Source organism: Oenanthe melanoleuca, chromosome 26 (assembly GCF_029582105.1).
Source record: "Oenanthe melanoleuca isolate GR-GAL-2019-014 chromosome 26, OMel1.0, whole genome shotgun sequence".
NCBI lineage: Eukaryota > Metazoa > Chordata > Aves > Passeriformes > Muscicapidae > Oenanthe > Oenanthe melanoleuca.
In genome coordinates this window covers 1,677,454-1,689,868 of record NC_079359.1, presented here as the reverse complement: position 1 = coordinate 1,689,868, position 12,415 = coordinate 1,677,454, and the positions used below count along the sequence as shown (strand labels likewise).

Below are 12,415 nucleotides of genomic sequence, written 5' to 3'. Positions count from 1 at the left end.
TGCAGCCTGCCCTGCTGGTGACCCTCTGGGGGCTGTGACAGCCTGGTGGCCACAGGGAGGGCAGTGCTGGCCACTGTCCCCTCTCCTGGCCATGAATCTTATGGGGCTCCAAAAATCAAACAGGGCAGAACCAGCCCCAGCCTGGGGAGCAATCCCAGCCCCCAGAGCCCTGCTCTGTCATTCCTCAGCAGGCTCTGCTCAGCCCCCACAAAGCCAGCAGGGGATTTATGGCCCAATCTGCTCCCCCCTGCGGGGGCTTGGGGACCCTGGTGGCCTCTGGGCAGGGGGAACACAGGGACAGAGAAAAGGGCAGGCAGGGAAAAGCTTGTGGGGCTGGGAGGGGGGTGAGGATGGGGGTGAGGATGGGGGTCAGTGCAGGTTCTGGGGTCAGTGCAGGTTCTGGGGTCAGTGCAGGCACTGCAGATGCTTTGCTGTGTCCTGGAGGGCACAGCCAGAGAGGGTGAAATATCCCAGGAAACAGGAGCTGAGGGAGCAGAGGTGATGGGTGAATGCTGAGTGTAAATCACTGCTCACCAGACCAGCCCCACCCCCAAAGAAAAGCCCCCGTCCCCACCAGGCAAACACAGCTGCCACACTGGTGACATCAGAATTGTGCCTTTGAGCCATCATTTGCCACAGGAGATTCTCTTGTTGTTTTGCCTTTCATTTTCTTTTTTTCTCCTTTTTTTTTTTTTTTTTTTTTTTTTGGTCTGGTTTTGTTTTTATTTCCTTTTTTTTTTTTTTTTTTTTTTTTTTTTTTTTTTTTGGGTCTGCACAAAATGCCACTAATGACAAACTGTGGTGCCCGTGAGTGAGTGACAGCTGAAATGAGAGAAATGACTAATGGTGCCTCCTGAAGCCCTGTCACATGGAGATTAAACGAGCCCTTTTTTCTTCCCCCCTCAATGAGAATCATGGGCATTTGAATAATAATATTATAGTCTCCATTAGGATGACAGTGGGGGAAAAAATCGGCTCAGACCTGTGATTATTCCTTCAATCTAATAATTATTTAAATACCAGATAACTCCTTTCAGCCTAATTGAGGCCTTTCAGCTGCTTGGGTTTATATTGTGTCCCTGAATTTACTCTCGCTTTCACCTTGCGTTACTAATAGCTGCAGATTGCTTCTGAGGCTGTATTTAAAAACCCTCTTCAGAGAAAAAAAAAAAAAGAAAGAAAGGGAGGAAAAATTAATGATCAAATGGTATTAAGGATCAGAGTTAAAATCACCCATTCTGCTGGTGTTTAACTCCCCAGGTGTTTGGCCTCCGCCACAGGGATGGTTTGAGGTGGGAGGGACCACGGGCAGGGACACCCTCCACCATCCCAGGGTGCCCCAAACTCTGCCCTTGGGCACTTTGGGGACGTGGCAGCCACAGCTGGCAGCCTCTGCCAACCTCTCCCTGCCCTTTGAGCCAAGAATTCCTCCCCAAAATCCCAGCTGGCCCTCGCAGGGAGCGGGTTCCTCCCGAGGGTTCCTCTGGTGTCTGCATTGCTGGGCTCTGCTCATCCCTCACGCTGTCCCCAGCCCCGGGGGTGACACGGATCCGGGGATGGCTGGGTGGGATGGCAGCTCCTGGCCAGGGTCTGTCGTGCTCAGATCATGCTTGAAAGGCAGATTCTCCTTCCTGCAGGATGTCTCTTGCTGCTGGCAGTGACTGCTCACAAATGCTGTGCAAACCTTGGCTGTGAGGCACAGCAGAGGGGCTGGGCTGGAGCTGACAGCTCTGCTGCCTTTGGGAACGCTGCTGGAAAAGATCTAAAACTGCTGAGGTCCAAGTGCAGAGCTGCTGCTGTCCCACACCTCCAGATGTGTGCAAAGTTCCGTTTTTCAATGGTTTCGTTTATGGGCTGCGCTGTCCTTGTCTCACTTTGCAATGGAACTTTTTAAGAATTGGAAAACTGTGTGTGCAGAGCTCTACAGCAGGGCCTCGCTGTTCTCTGGGGATCTCTCCCTTTTGGGGCTCCCCTGGAACCAGAGCCTGCAGATGACCATGTCCAGGATTGGGGCACAGTGGGGTTCCAGGCTAAGCTGCTCTGAGACCCCTGTGCCCTGTGATCAGGTGTCACCATGTGTCACCAGCACGGACAGGACCCTCCCAGACCCCTGGGAACTCTTAGATTCCACTTGGAAGGATTCTGGGTCAGGGGATGGGGTTGGGATGCTCACTCAGAAGTGCAGTGGGAAGAGCTGAGGAGCCCCTGGTGCTGCCCTGGGTGTGGGGAAGGCAGCAGGAGCAGCTGTTCTGTGCCACAGCTGTCCCCAAAACATGATGGTGGCAGAGTCCGTGTCCTCCCCGGGACGGACAAACGGACAGCCCAAGGTGGGAATGTGGGAATGCTGAGCCTGGCAGCGAGAGGGAAGCAGCTGTGCAAACGTGTCCCTGAGCAGAATGAGAAACCATTAGCGCTGCCTCTGTGCTGCCGTGTGTGCTGTCAGTGACACGGGGAGGCAGCGCGGGGACAGAGCTCCTTTGTCACCTCGCCGGAGCTCCTGTCTCCTCTCCCGGCAGGAACAAGCCTAAGGAGCAGCAGCTCGGTGACACTCCTGAGCCAGGGTGGCTTTGCAGCGCTGGGAACTGGGTGAAATTTAAATAAACCGAGCCAGGAGCAGCAGCCATGGGATGGGGTGAGGGAACAGACTCCTGCCTCGGCACCAGGGCTGCACAGGGCAGGGGTCCCACGGGGGCGTGGGGCTGGCCTGGCCCTGCTGGGACACGCTGGGTGCAGGCTGGTGCCTCTTCCTCAGCCTCTTCCCAGGGCTGGGGTGACCCTGAGGTGAGGGAGGATGTCTCTGAAGGGTTCCTTTACCTGCCCAGCCTGGAGCACGTAAGGAATGAACATTTGGGACAAAGGAGAACTTTGTGTGGTTTTCTTTATCCTTGCACTTGGATATCTCTATGGTCAGAGCAAGAAGCTGCTCTAGACTGGTGGTGTCTCCCTTGCTGGCAGGGTTTGGTGGCTGATCTAACCATGTGCTCCCACCTTGGTGGCAGCTGCTTTTTGGCAGGAACGTACCTTGTGAAGGAATTCCTGCCGAAAAAGCACCTGCTGGAGAGAGCACTTCTGGCTCTGGGAGGGTCTGAGGGGAGATCTCAGCACCTTCAGTGTGTTTGTGCTCAATGAACTTGTCTGCACGAGGCTTCTTCCTCAGGTTCCCAAATTAAATCAAAGAGGGTTTAAAGGCAAAGAACAGCTCTTGTTCCCTCTGCTGCTTCCAGCAGCACACCCTGCAGGAGACATCCTTGCAGCCAAGACTGCAGATGGATGGCTGGGGCTGTGAGCTGCAGGCTTTGTCTTGGGCTCGAGCTGATTCTCCCCTCCCTGGCTGAGCAGAGCACGTTCTAAAGAGCCAAACCCCACCACAAATTAAGATGCAGGGGCTGAAACAAGTGGCAAAGCATCAAGCCTGAACTGCTCTCCAGTAAGTTGTGGACTTAGTTAATTCTGCTGTGCTTAGAGACATCCTCCCTTTATCTCAAGGACTGTGTAATTAGAAAGCCTCCTTTGAATTTTATCTGCAGGGCACACGGGATCTAATCCTCCACCCTGGGTGGTTCTTGTCTCCACAGAACCATGTGAGGGACGTTGCCGGGGCTCAGGACACGCGCGGGGGACGCGGAGCTCGCCTTTCCCAGGATGGATCAGAGGAGGAACTGGCCTCGGGCACCGGACTCTGACGGTTGGTCAGTGGCTCTGCTCTGCCTCTTCCTGGCATCGCTGTCCCGGAACGTGTCCAGCAATGCCTTGTTCAACACTTTCCACTCGGAGAACCGGGACTGGACGTTCAACCACCTGACGGTGCACCGGGGCACCGGGGCCGTCTACGTGGGGGCCATCAACAGGGTCTACAAGCTTTCGGGGAACCTGACCATCCTGGTGGCTCACAAGACCGGTCCCGAGGAGGACAACAAATCCTGCTACCCGCCCCTCATCGTGCAGCCGTGCAGCGAGGTCCTCACGCTCACCAACAACGTCAACAAGCTGCTCATCATCGACTACTCCGAGAACCGGCTGCTGGCGTGCGGCAGCCTCTACCAGGGGGTCTGCAAGCTGCTGCGCCTCGACGACCTCTTCATCCTGGTGGAGCCCTCGCACAAGAAGGAGCATTACCTGTCCAGCGTCAACAAGACGGGCACCATGTACGGGGTGATCGTGCGCTCCGAGGGCGAGGACGGGAAGCTCTTCATCGGCACGGCGGTGGACGGCAAGCAGGATTATTTCCCCACCCTGTCCAGCCGCAAGCTGCCCCGCGACCCGGAGTCGTCGGCGATGTTGGATTACGAGCTCCACAGTGACTTTGTTTCGTCCCTCATCAAAATCCCCTCGGACACGCTGGCCCTGGTTTCACACTTTGATATCTTCTACATCTACGGCTTCGCCAGCGGTAACTTTGTCTATTTCCTGACCGTGCAGCCCGAGACCCCCGAGGGCGTCTCCATCAACTCGGCCAGCGACCTGTTCTACACCTCGCGCATCGTGCGCCTGTGCAAGGACGACCCCAAGTTCCACTCGTACGTGTCGCTGCCCTTCGGCTGCGTCAAGGGGGACACCGAGTACCGGCTGCTGCAGGCTGCCTACCTGTCCAAGCCGGGGGAGGTGCTGGCCAGGGCCCTCAACATCACGGCGCAGGAGGACGTGCTCTTTGCCATCTTCTCCAAGGGGCAGAAGCAGTACCACCACCCGCCCGACGACTCCGCGCTCTGCGCCTTCCCCATCCGCACCGTCAACGCCCACATCAAGGAGCGCCTGCAGTCCTGCTACCAGGGCGAGGGCAACCTGGAGCTCAACTGGCTGCTGGGGAAGGATGTCCAGTGCACCAAAGCGGTAAGGATGGGCTGGGTGCTGGCTGTGGGAGCCCTCGAGAGCCGGGATCAATCCCTGCCCCCATGGAACACAAGTTTGCAGAGTAGGATCAGTCCGTCTGTGCCTCAGTTTCCTGAAATTTGGGGTGCTCTTCCCCTTCAATCCATGCTCTCATCCTACAGTGTGATGACAATGAGGGAAGGGATGGTGTTAAGGAAGAATAAAGGTGTGCAGCTCCCTGGGAGTCTCTGGCTCTCCCAACCTGGGGCTCTGGACGCTGCAGGAGCCCTGGGGAAGGTGCCTGGAGCCGGCAGGGGTGGCACATCCGTGACCCCCACCCTGCTGCCAGCACCTCCCCGCGTGTATGGGGCTGCCCTGGGCTTTGTTTCACTCACAGCTGCCTGAACTTTGTCTTTCCAGCCAGTCCCCATCGATGACAACTTCTGTGGGCTCGACATCAACCAGCCCCTGGGGGGCTCGGTGCCCGTGGACGGGGTGACGCTCTTCACCTCCAGCCGCGACCGCATGACCTCCGTGGCTTCCTACGTCTACAACGGCTACAGCGTGGTCTTCGTGGGCACCAAGACGGGCAGGCTGAAGAAGGTAAGGCTCCTCTGGGCTGTGGAGAGCCAGGAGCTGGGTTCTGTCTCTCTCAGGATGCTCTGGTGTGCGTCGCTGCTGCTGTGTCTCACTGGGAGTGGCATTGGGTCATTGTTGGAGAGGCAGAGTTCAGCTCTCAGTGTTGTCAGTGTGGTTTGTTCTGGAGTGCCAAGTTTTGGGAAAGGTGAAGTTGCAGCTGCTGCAGGATGGTCCTGGGAAAGGAACCAAAGGAGGTCAGGTGGAAATCTTGCAAAAGTTTTGTTTCCCAGCAATCCTTCTGCAGCTGCTGTAGAAGGCTGTGAGTAAAAAGCCTTTGGAGCTGCTGGTGCTGGCAGGATTTTGGTTGTGGAGAGATAGAAAAGGGTTAATGTGGCTGCTTTTGGAACCAAGCCTCAGGGCAGAGTCCTCCTGCTTCCCTCTGCCTCTTCCCTCCTGCTGGATGATTGATCTGCCCTGGAACATTCCTTGTCCTCTGCATCACAAACACTGAGGAGGGCTTTGGTAGGGCTCAGAGTCACAGAATGTTTCAGGTTGGAAGGGACATGGGCAAGGACACCTTCCACCAGCCCAGGCTGCTCCATGCTCTGTCCAACCTGACCTGGAATGACTTTTAAGCCTTTAAAGTCCAGCTGGGATTTCCCCATTTCTGAGTCACAAAATCACAGAATGTTCTGAGTTGGAAGGGAACTCTCTGAGGAGTTCTGTATTTAAAATAAGTCTGGAAGTGGCCTTGGGGTGTAAACAGAGGTGTGTGAGAGCCCTTGTTGGCCTTTAGAGCTGGAGCTGCAGCTCAGCAGTGGGTCTAATCCAGCTCCAGCAAAATCAGCCTTGGAGCTGCTGCTGTGGCAAGCTGAGACCCTTCCAATTAACCTCAGCTCTAAATGACAGCATTAGGTGAACCTGTTAAATGCAGCCCCTGCTCCTTCATGACAGGGAAAGAGTTAACAAATGTAATCAACAGCAGGCTGTTAATTTTTTGAGTCCTTAAGCAGCAGGGAATTTCTTCCTCATCTATCCAGGAAGATACAAGGACAGGCAGATACTACACTTGAATGTCTGCATCATTTTAATTACATCAGTTCATTAATATTCATTCAGCACTTTACAAGTGCTGAGTAGTAGTAAATTAGGTGCCTCCCTGGTGCCTCTCGAGTGTCAGTGGGGCAATTTTGAACGTGGGGGAGAGGGAGCTTGTACAGCAGAGCCCTTCACTTCCCTGCTCCCCGTGCTGTGGCACAGGGGACAGCCGGGCATTTTTAACTAAATGGAAGGAAGAGGAGCCCTCAGCACATCCCAAACGGTGTGCCAAGCTCGGAGCTGGGGGTGCAGCCAGGGATGGAGGCAGGGATGCAGGCAGGGGTGCAGGCAGGGATACGCTCAGAAAGGCAGGGATGCAGCAGGGATGCAGGCAGGGATACAGGCAGGGATGCAGGCAGAGATGCAGGCAGGGATGCAGCAGGGATACAGGCAGGGATGCAGGCAGGGATGGAGGCAGTGATGCAGGCAGGGATACAGGCAGGGATGCAGCAGGGATGCAGGCAGGGATGCAGCAGTGATGCAGGCAGGGATACAGGCAGGGATGCAGGCAGGGATGCAGGCAGGGGTGCAGCAGGGATACAGGCAGGGATACAGGCAGGGATGCAGGCAGGGGTGCAGGCAGAGATGCAGGCAGGGATGCAGCAGGGATGCAGCAGGGATGCAGGAAGGGATGCAGGCAGGGATACAGGCAGGGGTGCAGCCTGGAATGCAGCCTGGGTTTGGGGACAGGGGAGGCTCCTCATTCAGAGGCAGTGGAGCCAAGGGCCTGTGCCTGCACACGAGGTATTTACGGGCTTGTTCCATGAATTATGAAGGATTACAGAAGCAGCAGTCCCTCCAGCAGGGTTTAATTCCTGGTGCTAGTCTACACTGAACACTTTTTGATGCAAAGTTAATCTATTCATGCTCCGCTGTCCAGAGGGAGGGTTGTGGAATCCTTCACCTGCAATCCTTCATCTGTTGGATGAAAACTGGCCTGTCTCTGGAGTAAATTCATCCCAGATATTCACTACAGCCAGGTTTTCATGGCATCTGCCCTTATTTAACAGCAGCTGATGGGATCCATCCCCTGTAATTAACTGGAACAATCGTGGTCCTGTTCTCCCCTGTGTGGGGCTGACGATATTGCTGTTCTCTCTCTCTCATGGCTCTGTGTACACTTTCACCAGATTTTCCCTCATTTGACACATGGGTTTATCTTTTCCATGGCCTGAGGGAGCCCAGGTGAGGCGTAGGAAGCAGCTCTGCACAGAGCTGAGGGGCTCTGGCTGCAGAGGAGGTGAGACCCGGGGGAAGTTAACAGGTTGTCTGCAGATTTTGTGCCTGTTCCAAGATAACCAGACATGTCTCGAAGTCAGTGAGTGCTCAGGATGCTCAGGACTCTCTCCTTATCTCTCCTTATCTCTCCTTCCCCACCTGTGAAACGATGGTGGAAATGTTCAGCACCTCTGTAAGTGCCAGGGATTTGTGGAGATGCCTTTTCCACCTGATCTCCCTCATGTCCTGCTCCATCTCAGATCTACCCACAGAATTAATGTCTGAAAGCTTTGTCACACCTATTCCCTCGCCCACAGCTGCTGGTTTCCTTTGGAAACAAGCTGCTGGCTCCGTCTGGGCTTTCAGGGAAGGCATTTTTGTGGAGCTGGAGGAAAGTCAGGGAGATAGTTCTGAAATCTATCACATTTCCCTGTGCTCTCACAGTGAGATTCCTTACTGGAAGCTCTGGGTGATCTCACTGGTGTCCTGTCTTCAGCACTTCACCTCACTGCTCCTGCCACTTTCCCAGCTCCTGCTGGTTCTGCTCCCCAGGAATTGTCTCAAAGTGGGTGAAAAGCAAATGCTGCTGATGCTGTGGCCCTTGGGCTCAAGCACAGGTACGAGGGATGAAATTCTCCCTCCTGTCCTTCCAAAGCACCTCAGCCTCCTGCCTGTGGGAAGAAGGGAGAAGGGGCTCATATTGGAGACATAACCATTCAGAATCGTGGATTCCTCCAATAAAACCATTTCCATCAAGCAAAATGAGAAGGGACATTAATGCAACAGTTAACAGCAACTAAGTGCTGGGGGGAGATGTGTCAGCTCGCTTGTTCTGTTTATGGGCTTCATACAATTCTATCAATATTGATGTGTGATGCCTTTGATTTTGACACTAATCATTGCCATAAATTAAATTTGCAGCCATATAATTAGAACTGCTATTAATAGGGCCTCAAGCTAAGCACTGCTGTGCTGGTTGCCTTTTTCCTGATGGAGAACGGCATCCACGGAACCCAGCCGACGTGGTGTGCTGGGAGATGCTGAGGCTGGAGTGGAAATTGCACTTGCTGTGCTTTGAGGGGCTCCTCTGGAAGGCAAATTCACGGGAAGGGTCTGGCTCAAAGGTTTTCCAGGAATTCCATTAAACTTCCCAGTGGTTTGCTGCTCTTGGGATGCACAGCCTGAGTGGGAGAGAGGAGGATGGAGGGAGAACAGAGGAACCCTCAGCGTGCAGAGTTGTTATTGCCCTGTTTCCATCCCATCTCCCTTCCCCCTGCCAATCCTCCCATTTATTCCCCTGGCCCAGCAGAGCTGTGTCAGCCCCGTGTCCCTGTGCACGCCTGGTTCCATCTCATCAGCCTGAGCCTGTGCCTGGGATGGCAGCAAGGCTCACCACTAAAAATCAATCTTGTATTTCATCCCGAGAGGTCTGTTTCTTATTAGGTCTAATAAATCAGTGAAGTGCCCTTCATTCAGCTTGTCAATGCAGGACATTGTTTGTGATCAAGAATAAATAAATGTCTCTGCTCTGTCTGCCAGTTGCCATCTAGGTATTATTTTTCCATCATGCTGTTTATGCTGGCTGGAGGAAAAATGCAGTTCCTGCAGCCTTGCCTGCCTTCCCACGAGCTGGGAATGCTCCTGGGTGGTAGAGGCGAGGGAGAAGCTGGAGCAGTGATGTTGTACCTGGGTTCCACCCAGCACTGAGTCGCTCAGTGGTGATAAGATTTAATTTGTGTGCTTGGAGATGTGGAGGTGCTGCAGTGCTGCAGGCAAGGGCCCAGGTGTGGTTATTTCAGGTGCCCTGAGGTGAAGGATAAAGTGTGTGAATGAAATCAGCCCCAAATTCTCCTGGAAAGTGGGTGTCACACTTCGTCCTGGCACCTGTGACTCTGTCCCTGGACGTGGCTCGAATCCATCCCAAAAATCTGCTCAGGGTCTGTGTGCAGGATGCCACAGGGAAATACACAGGGCTGGGACTCTCTTCTGTCACCTGCTGGATTCCTGAACTCTGTCCATGCTCCCCACCTCCACTTTTCCAAGGAACAGCAATGAGTGATTGGATTGCGCCGCCAGAGGAACAGAGAACTTTTAAGTGCGTTGTTACGTCTTGGGACGTGAGAATTTTATTCAGCTTGGCTGATTTAATTCGTTCCATTAGTGGGAATAAAGGAGGTCTTTCACAATGAAATATATATGTCCGAACCTGTCCTTAGATGACTTCATTCATGGTTATCTCATCCTGGTAATTTATCCTTCATTATCGCCCCCGCACGCGCATCCCGCCACACTCCAGGAAAAATTCGGTTGCATCAGCGTGTGCAGAAGCCAAGAGGACACCAGGCTGTTATTGAGCAGATGAAAATCATCCATTTGCAGGCGCCTTCCAAAGGATTTGCCTGGTTTTAGCTGAAGGTTGGGAGGTCAGGGGCTCTGCTGGCTCCTTGGTCAATCCATCACCCTGAGAGAGCAGATCCCCAATCCCAGCAGAGGTGTGAGAGGGCAGATGGTTCTTGTTTGGCTGAAGAAGTTGTTTAATTGAAAGGTCTGAGAAAAGAAGTCTGATTTTTGCCCTAGGATGTGAGATAAGGAGGTGTTTGTTCAGTACTGTACTTGCTTCTGTGGTTGGAGGAGCTGGGATTGGTTTTTTTCCTTAAACAAGGATTTTCCAGCCTCAGAAAGGAATTCCCCTTTGCTTCCATCTGTGCTGAAATGGGTCCCCCAAATGCCCCATGGTCCCTCACATTTATTATTTTTTGTAGCCAGAAGTTAGAATGTTATTAACTGGAATTTCTGATGGGGAATAAGAAAAGTGCTGGAAGCCAGAGAAGAGCTCTGAGGTGTATTGGGACTGGAGATGGGGCAGAGCTGCCAAGTGTCTCTAGACTGTGGGTGTGAGCACTCAGGAATGTCCCTGCCACCTCTTAATGACACGAAATTGGCCTCTCTTCTCCCAGCATCCCCTCCCTGGCTCTGTTATCTGGTGCCTGCCAGAGCAAGTCACATCAGAAAAAAGCCAGAAGTTGGCAGATATTTTTATAGCTGCTGGAGAGCGAAGGGGCAGGTGTTCAGGAAATGCTGGGGATGTGAAATGGAGCCAGGTGAGCTCGGAGGCTGCTTTAATCTCATTTCCTGGCTCAGGAGACAGGGATGACTCTGGGTTTTACGCAGGTTCGGGCACCTTGAAAAATCAACTTGAAATTTTGGAGGGCAGTGATTGCGTTTGGTTCCGTCTAAACCAAGTGGGGTTAGTGGAGGCTGAGAGTGCTGAGCTGCCTGATCCATGGAATGCATCCTACCTGGAACACATCCTGCCTCTGAGATCGTGGGATGGCTTGGGTTGGGTTGGGCTGGGCTGGGTTGGGTTGGGCTGGGTTGGGTTGGGTTGGGCTGGGTTGGGCTGGGTTGGGTTGGGTTGGGTTGGGTTGGGCTGGGTTGGGTTGGGTTGGGTTGGGCTGCGTTGGGTTGGGCTGGGCTGGGTTGGGCTGGGTTGGGTTGGGTTGGGTTGGGCTGGGTTGGGCTGGGTTGGGTTGGGCTGCGTTGGGTTGGGTTGGGCTGGGCTGGGTTGGGCTGGGTTGGGTTGGGTTGGGTTGGGCTGGGCTGGGTTGGGCTGGGCTGGGTTGGAAGGGACTCTCAAAGGCCTTTTGGTCCTGCAGTGAGCAGGGACACCTTCAGCCACCTTTGGCTGCTCAGTGCCCCATCCAAACAAGGTTTTTACCCTGAACATATTTTGGGGATAATTCATCCCCACACCTTCTCTCAGAGGTATTGCCTGGAGTGAGGCAGAAGTTATTCCTCCTCCGTTTCACGATGTTTTCATCAAGCTCAATAACGAGTTTCTACTTGAAATGATCTTGGTGAAAAATATCACTAAATTCCAGACTCTTCTGTGAGCTCCTGTTAGTTTTTCCTGCCTGTCCCTGCTTTCCTTGGCGTGTGAAGCTGAAGGAGTTGCTGCTCTGGATGTTGTTGGGTTTGGGGGTAGGGCAGTGTCAGACTCCTGCCTTTCTACTGGCGAGTCAAGAAGTTCATGCTTTCTTTACTATAAACATATTTTTCTGCAGGCTTTTAAAATCCTCAGAGGTCAAAATAACACAGGTTTTGGTCCATTTGTAAGATCTTAAATCCCTGGGTGGCAAGAAATACTGTGAGAAGCCCAGGCTCTGTTGCTTCTCTAAATGCCTCCTCAAGGCAGTAAAAACAAATGTGGAAACCACAAATGTGCCGGGAGAGTCCTGGGCTCTGCCACAGCCCCTGAGCTGCTGCTGCTGCTGCAAAAAGGTTGGGATTTAGGGACAAGCAGGGGCTGAGATGCCCTGGAAGAGCAGCAGGGCTGAGGTTGGAGTGGGGATGGCTCTGAGGCTTCCCCTGGGTGTCTGGTGATGCTGCCTTCACCATTCCCTGAATCCCTGATGGATTTTCCAGCCTCTTGTTGCCACGGGTGCCACTGGAGCTGGGGAAGGGCCATGGGCTTTCCTGGCTGTGACCTGGGCAAAAAAAAAACCCAGCAAAACCCTGAACCTGAGCACTGTGACCCAAAGCTGTCAGTCCATGGGGTTTGCTCCTGAGCTGAGAAAGAGGCTCCCAGTCACTCCCAGTTCGTGCTGGGGAGCATGCTAGGAGCAGGGATGGTGGAGGGGAATGGAGGGTTTAGGGTTGTGATTCCTTGGCCAGGGATGCAGAAGGGAGAACACAGCAGCACGGAAAGGCT

At 53.7% G+C, this 12,415-nt stretch overlaps 1 protein-coding gene across 5 annotated transcripts in view; it reads left to right on the top strand.

Moving 5' to 3' along the window:
• The window catches only part of PLXNA2 (plexin A2), a 160,012-nt gene that overhangs the window by 14,613 nt on the left and 132,984 nt on the right, over positions 1–12,415 (top strand). For all 5 annotated transcript variants that reach the window (XR_008842366.1, XR_008842365.1, XM_056511326.1 and 2 more), the window contains exons 2-3: positions 3,576–4,830; positions 5,230–5,412. Coding sequence is in view for 3 of the 5 variants with exons in the window: in XM_056511326.1 (XP_056367301.1) it covers positions 3,643–4,830; positions 5,230–5,412 (1,371 nt within the window). In the remaining 2 variants the exon portion in view is untranslated. The remainder of the gene's footprint in view (positions 1–3,575; positions 4,831–5,229; positions 5,413–12,415) is intronic.